At 34.8% G+C, this 11,805-nt stretch overlaps 1 protein-coding gene across 3 annotated transcripts; it reads right to left on the bottom strand.

Moving 5' to 3' along the window:
* Positions 1–545: 545 nt before the first annotated feature.
* Positions 546–11,554, bottom strand: LOC110689807 (probable protein phosphatase 2C 38). Of its 3 annotated transcripts, none has more exons than XM_021866620.1 (5): positions 11,196–11,551; positions 2,930–3,414; positions 2,401–2,768; positions 1,300–1,536; positions 546–947 (listed from the first exon to the last, which is right to left on the bottom strand). In XM_021866620.1, the coding sequence occupies exons 2-5, from the start codon at positions 3,246–3,248 to the stop codon at positions 723–725; spliced, it is 1,149 nt and encodes a 382-aa protein (XP_021722312.1). In that variant the 5' UTR covers positions 3,249–3,414; positions 11,196–11,551; the 3' UTR covers positions 546–722. The 3 variants fall into 3 exon arrangements, with proteins under 3 accessions (XP_021722312.1, XP_021722313.1, XP_021722314.1); XM_021866621.1 differs by having other exon boundaries at positions 2,930–3,285; positions 11,196–11,550; XM_021866622.1 differs by lacking the exon at positions 546–947 and having other exon boundaries at positions 1,084–1,536; positions 11,196–11,554.
* Positions 11,555–11,805: the final 251 nt, after the last annotated feature.

Genomic DNA, 11,805 nt, shown 5'->3' on the forward strand with positions numbered 1-11,805 from the left:
TGTACCTGCAAAACCACGGAAATTCCGGTTGGGTGGAGTTCTGCCTCCGACGATCAAGTTAGAACGTATCCGGATGTATAAAAGTGCGGAATGTAAAGGTTTTTCTCTCGGATTTCGAGAGAATTATGCAATTAATATTGCTCGGGTTTTGTGTGTATATTTATGAATCATGTAATAAATGAGGATTTTCCTCTATTTATAGTGAGAGGAGATCGGTTCTCCTTTCATTGGTTAGAGTGCCATGTGTCACCAGAGGGTTGGCTCTCTCATAACCTCTCTGATGCTGACACGTGTCAGCACGCGATTGGTCCACGTGGACAGGGTATTTTTACCCTAAACAAGAAGCATTATCCAAAATCAGTTTTCTTCTAAGATAGAGAGATTCTTAAGTTAAAGATAACAAACAAATAATTGAGGGTCATAATTCTTTCTAGTAACGGCTTTTAATAACATACATCATGTCCCAATCAATAGAATTTTACGAAATGTTTATCAAATGAAGTTTCTAGTATTTTTCATCGAGTGTGTTTGAGGAAATTCTTCCAAGGGCCTTTGAAAGGGAATTGCACCATATCCAATATGCACGATTTGCAAATATTTATAATACATTTTAAAAAAATCCTCTATTTACCCCTCTCCTAAAACCACCTAAGTGGCAATTAAACAAAATTGACCGAGTACCGGTTGTATGAAAAGAGTCTTCTTTTTAGATTTCTCAAGAATCAATGCCTGAAGAAGAAATATCCAGCACCTTTAATTGAAAGGTAGGGTCCTTTAAAGATATTTTGGTTAGCCAAATGAGAGTCAAGGAACAAAACTACAACTGTAATGTCATCATGGAAATGCCTTCGAACTCCTCGGTCAATCTTCTTAAGATCTGAATATCTCATTTCTCTTTTTTTTGCAGCCTCACAAAGTGCAGCTTTCACAAGCTTCTTTGCAATTCCCTATCACACAATAAGCTCTGTAAGTACATTCTTTGTTAGGGGGAAAATAAGAAAAATAAATAAAGTCTTCATTAAGTATTAACAATTCAATAAAAAGATGTTCATTCTCAATCATTTCTCACTCTCAAGAACAAAATAAGAGTAAAAGACAAACTAAAAAACTAATAATTTTTTATACATATACTTTTAGCCCCTATTAGGGTAAGAGGCAAGATAGGAAAAAATGAAAATTTTTCCTACTTCATGATTATAATCATGAAATTGAGCTAGAGTTCGTCCTATAAACTTTTTAAATTTTGGTTACAATATTATCGTGAAAAATGATCATGCTAGAAAAATAAAAATGACGTACATGTCGGGAACTTGTTTTCACAATGTCAACAGCTTCTTGGTTGCTAAGGTGCTCCCATAAGCCATCTGAAGCAAAGATAAGAAATTGATCTTCAGGAACAATCTTTTGCACTGATATTGATGGTTCAGCTGTCATGATTGGCCTATGAAAAGGCTCACGCAATCTAAACTTTGCTAACAGAGGTGATGTATTGAACTCAGTCTTCTTTAGATAGGCATCACCAATAGATCTTGAAACCTGTATAATAATAAACAATTATTTAATAGATTGAATCTAAATACACAAGCTAATCCAACTTCTAATTGGGTGGTCATATTAGAAAACACTTCTCCCCTCAGTCAATCACATTTATTATATAACTATGTTTATAGGAACTTCTAGAAATTTATGTCATGCCATTAACAAGAAATTTAGGTAATGTATGTATGATCAGTATCAGGGGAAATGATCTCATTACTAGCCTTGCTTAGCTTCCCTAAAACCTCAATTCCAACTTCAAAATTCAAAATAAAGCGAGCCAGGTCACAAAGAAACTTTCAAATTGCTACTACCTAGATATGAAGAGTTTTTATCTATTTAATTATCTTATTCAAATTAGCTAGTGACTAGCTCTTAAATGTATTCTTATAGAGCAAACAAAATTCGCACATGACCATGCCTCATATTTCTAACATCCCAAATTCATCTTCACACTTGGGATTGGCATGGAGTTTAAGAATAATATAAAGAGGGAATATTACAATTGAAATTGAAATAAGAAAGAAAAGAAGCAAGAGAAAGCTCTTGGAAAGAAAGAGGAAAAGATAGATGGGATGGATTTCCTAAAATAGATAGAATGAAGAGGATTGTTGGATTCCCCAAATCAAAACCGTGAATATGAATCAATATAGAAGAAGTACATGTATACAAAATTTGAAATTCAAATTTAGCTAGTTATTATTAAGGTTTTAGTGTCTACTGGTCTACTCTTTATTTCATATTCAATTTCCTTCCTTGTTTAGGCACATTCTCTTGACACATGGATGTTAATATACAGCTTACATCTTCTACAAGGACAAAAAAAAAATGATGATTTAGGAATAAAAGAAATAGAAATTTTACCTGTATAAGACCCTTTACACGCCAAACTTTTTGCTTTAAAACAACGATATGTGGATCGTCGGGATGCTTCAATCGCAACTCTTCTCTCACAGATTCATAACTTGCGTTATGCTCAGAAGATAACTGGATAGCTTTCACAGTTTTATCCAAGTTATCTAGCTTTCCTAGGACAACACGTGAATCACCAGCATTTGCAGTATAAAGATATCCATTACATATTACACCCACTAAACAACAAGCACCTACAGAAGCAATCTGTGGCTTTTCACGCCATAGTTCTTTCACTAAAGAGAGAAACTCCTCTTCTGTGGCCATAAACGCTTTCATGATAACATCAGCAGACATACCTTGACTATGGGAAGTGAACTCTGCACCAAGAATATTTGGAAAAAGTCAGTAAATCAAGGCATTAGCAAACCAAAAGACAAAACATTAAGGAAGTACTAAATCGAGCTAAGCTAAAATAATGTTTTATGGTCATACAACAAATTGGAAAGCATAATGAGGTAAGGTTTGTGAAAAGCCATACTCTTAATGTTCTTGAAGAGATTATTGCAGACAAATCTAGCTGTTTCTGGACCTCCATGACCATCATAGACACCCACAAATGTCCCATGAGGGCCATTATCAAGTGATCCCATGGGACCCGACTCGATTTGACTATGATCCTCTAATAAACTATTTGCTTGAACAACGGCCATAGAAAATTCACCATTTGCATGGTTCCCAAAATCTTTATGCCATAAAAGTCCGTCGAACCGACCATTAGAGTCTTTACTAGAACTCTCTCCTTCACCAGAAGGCTTCCAACAAGGGTAAACAATCCTCATAAGTCCTGCGGTGACCATGTCTTACATATCTCAACCAAATGATCCTGCTATTGATCTATACATAGAACCAAAACCAGTGATAATATAAAACCCTAGATTCAGTAATTGTGTTTCTCCAATATTTAGACCTCGAACATAATGTCGAGAACTTAAAAGCAAATTGAGATCTTCAAACACCATATATCTGTATATAAATTAATACATTAAATAAATTAATAGACGTACAAAGATAAGATTAGAACTTTTCAAACATATAACCATCCTCTGCATTAAGTTACTCATCATGGCATGTTCTTGATAATAAAACAGGCTACTATAAGCCATAATAAGAGCCATATAAAACCTACTAGGATTCATAGAAAAAAGACGTTTTGTTAATTAAAACCCAATCCCACTTATTTTTATCTAGTAGACAGGTCTTTGAAATAGAATGTAAATTTTGGATAAGCTATTGAAAGAGGATACAATGTGCATTATGGATAAGCTACCAAATGAAGGAATGTTACCGCAAGCAAAACTCCTTATGTTCCATAGTATGCCATACGGTTGAAGAGCATATATCCTAATTGATCAACTCAATTATAAATTAAAAGTCTTAGTTAGGCATACACATTTAGCTAGATCTTAAACAAGAAAACAATATGATATTTCTAAAAATGCTGTTAGACATTTAGAGTGTATGTGGGGAGAGGCCTCTCCAATTAAAGGAGAGGCCGCGGCTGGGAAGCCACGGAAAGCCGCGCCCGCGGCCTTATGTGCCGCGCCCTCTCCAAGGGCGCGGCCAGGCATCTCCAAAATTTTGGGGGTGAACCATGTTCACCCTGTCCGTGCCCGCGGGTTGGGCTGCCGCGACCGCGGCCCAGGCACCCGCGCCCGCGGCCCTCGGGCGGTTGCGGTTTTTCGATCTTTTATTAAAAGAATCGATTGAGAGATGGAAGAGAATAATCAGTTTTTCTCTTTTGCTCTTCCTCGCCAAGTTTCTTCTCCACACTTTTCATAGAGAAAACTTGCAATCTTCTCTTTGAAAACTCTTGAAATTTAGCCTTCCTCGTGAATTATTCATCGTATTTTCGATTTTAGTGCTAAGAATGAAATTTCTGCCAATTGTATCTCAAAGAGGATTTCCGGTTTAACCCAAGCACCGTGTGGGGGAAATAAACCTCTTTAGGAAAGTGTATACACGCTTTTGACAGTGTATCAAGGTTTTGAGTCTTACGGAACATTGTTATTCTCATGTTCATGCTCGTTGGTGTCGGCTTGGAGGAAAGGCAAGTTTAATCTCATCACACTAGTGTAGTCTTTAGAAATTTCTGTAATTTCTTAGTTCTAGCTTAACAATACTTGATTGTAATACATTATATTGTATTTGATTTTACAATTTATTTTGTAATCATATAATTTAGGTTTTGTTTCCACACAATTTTTAAGTGTTTTCTTTTATTGAAATCACTGAAGACCTAACAATCTAAAGAGGTTTACTTTAGAATTTAATCAAGTATATCTAGTGTGAAGGAATTGACTACTAATTTTGTTAAACTTAAAAAGTTTGATGGTATTGAATTTCGGAGATGGAAGAAGAAGATGTATTTTCTTCTTACATCTCTGAATGTTGCCTATGTGATAAGTACTCCAAGGCCGGATGAACATGAGAATGAAACCTTGGAATCCGTTCGGGAGAGGTCGAAATGGGACAACGATGATTTCATATGTCGTGATCACATCTAGAATGGGATGGAGGATGATCTTTTTGATGTCTACCAAAATATAGAATCTGCTAAGGAGGTTTGGGAGTCCTTGGAGAGCAAGTACATGGCGGAAGACGCTTCAAGTAAGAAATTTTTAGTTAGCAATTTCAATAACTTTAAATTTGTTGATGGTCGGTCCATAATGGACCAATTTCATGAATTACAACGCATCTATGGTAGCTTGGAACAACATGGAATAGCTATGAATGAGTTGTTTGTTGTTTCTAGTATTATAGACAAATTACCCCTAGTTGTAAGAATGTTAAGCATGATTTGAAACATAAGAAAGAGGACATGACATTGTCCGGTTTGGCCACCCATCTTCAAATTGAAGAAAGAGGACATGACATTGTCCGGTTTGGCCACCCATCTTCAAATTGAAGAAGGGATTCATGCCATGGAAGGAGCTAAGAATGGAAATCCTAGCACATCTACCGTTAATATGGTAGATGAAGGAAGAGCTAGTGCATCTACTAGTGGAAAGAGACAGAATGACAATTCTTTCAAGAAAAAGTCTAAAAAGAAAATGACAAGTAACAAGTTTACTTGTTGGGAATGCGGTAAAGTTGGTCACCGCAAGAAGGACTGTTTTTATTTCAAGAAAAGAATGGAAAAAGCCAAGGAGGGCCGTGCTACCGAAAGCAAGGACCCATCCACCAAAGGTAATTCATTTCATGAGGTTGAATTTAATTCCGATTTGGATTTAAATGCAACGGATCCTAACATTTTTATGGTGCAAGATGTTGACTCATGGTGGATTGATTCGGGGGCTTCAAGGCACGTGTGCAAGAGTAAACATTGGTTCAAAACCTTTCCAAAGGTTGTTGATGGAGAAGACCTCTTCATGGGGAACAACTCTACCATCAAGGTTCTTGGAAGAGGACAAGTTGAGCTTGTGTTTAGTTCGGGGACTGCAATTATTCTTAGGAATGTTTTGTATGCTCCGAAAATTAGTAGGAATCTTGTATCCGGGCCTACCCTGAATAGTCTTGGCTATAAACTTGTATTTGAAGCTAATAGATGCATAATTACTAGGGGTGTAACGTTTATTAGTTGTGGTTATTTGGATAATGGTTTGTTTAAACTTTCATTGAGAGAGAGTGGTGTTATGGATAATTTATGTTTGAATGTTGATGTCAATGATAATCATGTTGATTTGAGTATGTTTGACTTATGGCATTCTAGGTTAAGACATGTGAATTATAATAAAAAAAATTTCATGTCAAAACAAGAATTGATACCTTCTTGTGATATTTCTCCTAATAAATGTTCTACTTGCATGTTAAACAAGATCACTAGAACTCCTTTTTAAGAGAGTTGAGAGAAGTTCTAATATTTTAGAACTAATCCATAGTGACTTGTGTGATTTTCATAGTACTCCTTCTTTGGGGAACAAAAGATACATGATTACTTTATAGATGATTTTTCTAGGTTTTGTTACGTGTATCTTTTACCCTCCAAAGATGAAGCTTTAATAAAGTTTGATATTTATAAAAGGGAAGTAGAACTGCAAGTAAAATCATTAATTAAGAGAATAAGAACTGATAAGGGAGGGGAATATTATGATCCAGCTTATTTCCAATCTTTGGGTATAATTCATGAGACTACAACAGGTTATGCACCACAATTAAATGGTGTAGCTGAAAGGAAAAACAAAACTCTTGAAGAAATGGTTAATTCCATGTTATCTTACTCTGGTTTGAGTGAAGGGTTCTGGGGTGAAGCAATGTTGACAGCTTGTCACATTCTTAACCGAGTTCCTACTAAGGGAAAACAATCTACTCCTTATGAACTATGGTACAAAAGAAAAACCAAACTTGAAGTATCTCAAGGTTTGGGGTTGTAGGGCAATCGTAAGAGTGTCTAGCAACAAGAAAAGAAAGCTCGGTGAAAGGGGCTTGGATTGCATATTTATAGGTTATGCTGAGCATAGAAAAACCTATAGGTCCTATGTAATAGAACAAAATGACTATATATCAATTCATTCGGTTATTGAGTCAAAAAATGCAATTTTTGATGAAAATCGGTTTTCATCAATGAGTAGACCGAAAGATCTACAAATCAGTGCCAACAATAGGGAGATAGTAGAGTTGAATGATCAACTTGAAACTCATGAAAGTACATTCGATAGTGAGAATGTTGAAACTCCTCAAGTTAGGAGAAGTACTAGGGAAAGAAGACCTAGAAACCCTCTTGATGACTTTATAATTTATTTAGTTGAAGGTTCTAGGGATGTCCTTAGTTCTACTATTCCTTATTGTTTTAATGTGGATAGTGATCCAAAGACTTATAGCGAGGCCATATCTTCTCAAGATAGTGCATTTTGAAAGGAAGCTATAAATGATGAGATGGATTCCATCATGGGAAATAATACTTGGGTATTAGAGGATTTACCTCCTGGTTGCAAATCTCTTGGTTGCAAGTGGATTTTCACTAGGAAAAGGAGACCGGATGGCTCCATAGTGAAATTTAAAGCCAAATTGGTTATCCAAGGCTTTATGCAAAAGCATGGTGTTGATTATTTCGATACCTATGCACCGGTTGCAAGAATTACCTCCATAAGGTTATTGATTGCAATGGCTTCGATATATAATCTAGTGATTCATCAAATGGATGTCAAAATGGCATTCCTTTATGGAGATCTAGAGGAATAAGTGTATATGAAACAACTCGAAGGGTTTGTTTTGGAAGGACAAGAAGATAAGGTGTGCAAATTGGTTAAGTCATTGTATGGACTTAAACAAGCACCAAAACAGTGGCATCGGAAATTTGATGACACGATGTTGTCCTTTGGATTCAAAGTGAATCAAGCTGATAAGTGTATATATAGCAAATTTGATGACAAAGGTCATGGTGTCATCATTTATCTATATGTTGATGATATGCTTATCTTTGGTACAAGTATACAACAAGTAGAATTGACCAAGGAATTCTTATCCACATCTTTTCAGATGAAGGATTTGGGGGTGAGAAGATGATCAAACGGTTTAATATGTTTGATAAGTGTCCCGTGAACACCCTCATGGAACCTAATGTTAAATTGGTTAAGAATTCGGGGAAAACGGTTTCCCAATTGGGATATTCAAGGATCATTGAATCCTTGATGTATGCCATGACTAGTACAAGACCGGATATTGCGTTGGCTATAGGGAAACTTAGTAGATTTACTAGTAACCCGGGTGTACAACATTGGTTTGCAATTTGGAGGGTCTTGAGGTACCTTAAAGGTACGTTAGACTATGGTCTGACTTATAGTGGATTTCCTTCGGTTTTGGAAGGGTATTCGGATGCTAGTTGGATCACTTACAAAGAGGATGACTCTTCTGTTAGTGGTTGGGTATTCATGTTTGGGGGAGGTGCCATTTCATGGTCTTCCAAGAAACAAACTTGCATTGCGGATTCCACTATGACAGCGGAGTTTATTGCTCTTGCGTCTGCTAGTAAGGAAGCTGAATAGTTGAGGAATCTCATGATAGAATTGCCTTTATTGCCTAAGCCAATGCCACCGGTGGCAATCCATTGTGATTCTAATTCGGCGTTGATAAAGGCATATAGTCAAGTGTATAATGGTAAGTCTCGGCATATTTCACTTAGGCATAGCCTAGTGAAAGAGCTTATCAATGATGGGGTCATAAGTCTTGACTATGTTCCAACAAAGTTGAATTTGGCAGATTGCTTTACAAAGGTAATTCCAAGGCATTCCATCATATTTGCTATGAATGGAATGGGTTTATGTCCAAAAACACGAATTTGTGAAACCCAATCTAACGCTTGAAGAAACATCAAGTCTTAGATTCAATGTGGTTGAATTGCATTTTTGTTGTTTGTTAGCAATGTTTGTGACCCATATTGCTATGTTACTTGTAATGTGTTTAGGTAGCGTCTATTTAAAGTTCTCAAAGATTTAGATTTAAGAAGCTCTAAATGAAAGTGTCTTATCACAAGGGCATCATAACGTATATGAGAACCTACCTATATGAGTTCGAAGTTTAGCCGCTTCAAGAAGTCTAGATGGACATATAGACTTTGATGAACTTATGAAAGATACGGACACATGGCTGTTAAAGGTGTCAAGTGATGACTAATTCGATTTGTCTTGTGTGTACTTCACCTTCGAATGGTTGGATATATCCGTGTGATTTAATCCATATGGAAATCATGAGATATGATCATCGTTAAGTGTGTTGTACTAGGTGTCAATTCAATCTGAAGGGACATTGGCATTGATGCATGAGATGTGGCTAAATAGATAGAAGTGGAGAAAGTTTTTAAATTGTACACTCTAAATGGGGGAGGATTGTTAGACATTTAGAGTGTATGTGGGGAGACCCCTCTCCAATTAAAGGAGAGGCCGCGGCTAGGAAGCCACGGAAAGTCGCGCCCTCTCCAAGGGCGTGGCTAGGCATCTCCAGAATTTTGGGCTTCCGCGCTCGCGGCCCTCAGGCGGTTGCGGTAATTCGATCTTTTATTAAAAGAATCGATTGAGAGATGGAAGAGAATGTTTTTCTCTTTTGCTCTTCCTCTCCAAGTTTATTCTCAACACTTTTCATAGAGAAAACTTGCAATCTTCTCTTTGAAAACTTTTGAAATTTAGCCTTCCTCATGAATTATTCATCGTATTTTCGATTCTAGTGCTAAGAACGAAATTGCTGTCAATTGTATCTCAAAGAGGATTTCCGGTTTAACCTAAGCACCGTGTGGGGGAAATAAACCTCTTTAGGAAAGTGTATACACGCCTTTGACAGTGTATCAAGGTTTTGAGTCTTATGGGACATTGTTATTCTCATGTTCATGTTCGTTGGTGTCGGCTCGGAGGAAAGTCAAGTTTAATCTCATCACACTAGTGTAGTCTTTAGAAATTTCTGTAATTTCTTAGTTCTTAACAATACTTGATTGTAATACAATATATTGTATTTGATTTTACAATTTATTTTGTAATCATATAATTTAGGTTTTGTTCCCACACAATTTTTAAGTGTTTTCTTTTATTGAAATCACTGAAGACCTAACAAATGCCATTCATATCTTAGTCGAATGAATAACGATGAGTACGTATTACACTCAATTAACGTATTCTTTCTTATTTTCAAGGTGGTTGTTGCATAATAATATAGACTTCCATAATTTACATAATTTACAATATTTCAGAATATTCCTGCACAAGATAAAATGCCCAAAATGACATGACAATGTGCTCTTCCTCAAAAGCTTGTAAATTAAAGCAAATGTCACCCATTGTAATTAAAATGGTAGATTTGTAAGACCGTCGAAGATTTAAGAGAAGTCTCGTATGACTATTGAAATTTATAAGACTACCAAAGTTTTGTTTGCGTAGTCATGTATGATTACAGAAAAATATATTCAATAGTCTTACAAAACTATCGAAATATATTTTAGGCACTATTTTCGGTACTTATGCGATGCTACAAAACCTTTACTAGAACAACATTTCAATAATCTTGTAACACTACAAATAAAAAAAAAATAATAATAATAATTGAATAGATAATCTTGCCATAACCGTGTTTTTATAAAAGCTAGAAGATCAATCTAAAAAAATATCGTACTATAAGATTATGGGATTTATAATCAATTATAAGGATAATTAAAATTGGAATTTGAATTGTTTAAATTTGTTAATGAACCTGCACTTAAGATCCCTCAAAGAAAATCTACAAATTATAAATATGGTTATAAAACAAAATGAATAAATATAAAAAACATCAATGTCATTTGTAATTGTCAATTATCTCGTTTTACTTACTTCCTCCGTTCTATTAATATTGCAACAATGGACTTTTTGCATTATTCATTACTTTTGTTTGACCATATAATATGATTTATACGTTAAGCATGTGGGATCTTGTTGGATTCGTCTCATAAAATACTTTCACAATATCAACTTTTTATAATTTTTACTCTTACACAATTATAGATATTTAGCATATAAAATGTGTTTTTTCATCCTTGTTGCAGTATTAATATAACGAAGGAAGTATAATTTAAAAACTCACATCAAATAGTAACCAAAAATAAAAAAAAAATAATAATAACCATGATTAAAGTGATGCAGTCTTACATGTTATTATAATTCAATCAAAATCAATTTCGAAAAATCCAAGAGAATAATACAACAGTCAATCAACAAAGAAATAAAAAAGAACAATCAAAATACATACATGAAGAATGACCAAGGATTGAAAGATTATTTGAAACATACCTTAAAAATCATACAAAGATTGAATTGATATAAACCAAAACCCTTTTTTGTTTGATCTGCCAACTTGATTATCACCCAAAACAATGAAAATCCGCTCTAATTATATAAGTTGATTGTTAAAATAAGTAAAAGTTTGTTATTAAAAACAGGTAATAAGAGAGAGAGAAAGGAGGAAAAGAAAGAAAGAGGGAAGACGTGAGGATAGAGAAAGGTCTTGATTTTTGGTGTTTAAAAGTAAAATGATTTAATTAGAGTATTTTTTAATTTTGGAAAGTTTTAATTTAGTAGAAATATTTTATTTAATAAAAAAATATTTGGAAGTGAATAAATAATTGGGAATTATAAGGGGGGTTTAAATTTGACTTTGACCAATAAAAGAACAATAAGATAGGCAACTTTTGCTCGGTCTCATTTTCTCCTTTTATAGCAAAACCAACCGAACATGTGCTCATTTTTTCTAGCCTTTCACAAGCTTTGTAAAATGTCTAAATTTTGAAAAATTAGATATTTTTACCTTTTTTGTATTTATATTGACGTTAGGTATTCATTTTTAAATTGAAGATTTTGTGTGAGATTTTTTGGAGGTTTTATTCTACATGTTTTACTTGAT

This window comes from Chenopodium quinoa, unplaced genomic scaffold (assembly GCF_001683475.1).
Source record: "Chenopodium quinoa cultivar QQ74 unplaced genomic scaffold, ASM168347v1, whole genome shotgun sequence".
NCBI lineage: Eukaryota > Viridiplantae > Streptophyta > Magnoliopsida > Caryophyllales > Amaranthaceae > Chenopodium > Chenopodium quinoa.

Coding starts and splice junctions, on each gene's coding strand:
- LOC110689807 (XM_021866620.1), bottom strand. CDS start 3,248: ATGGTCACCGCAGGACTTATGAGGATTGTTTACCCTTGTTGGAAGCCT. Junction 2,769..2,929: donor TCTCTTCAAGAACATTAAGA/GTATGGCTTTTC, acceptor TTCTTGGTGCAG/AGTTCACTTCCCATAGTCAA. Junction 948..1,299: donor TGAAAACAAGTTCCCGACAT/GTACGTCATTTT, acceptor ATTGTGTGATAG/GGAATTGCAAAGAAGCTTGT.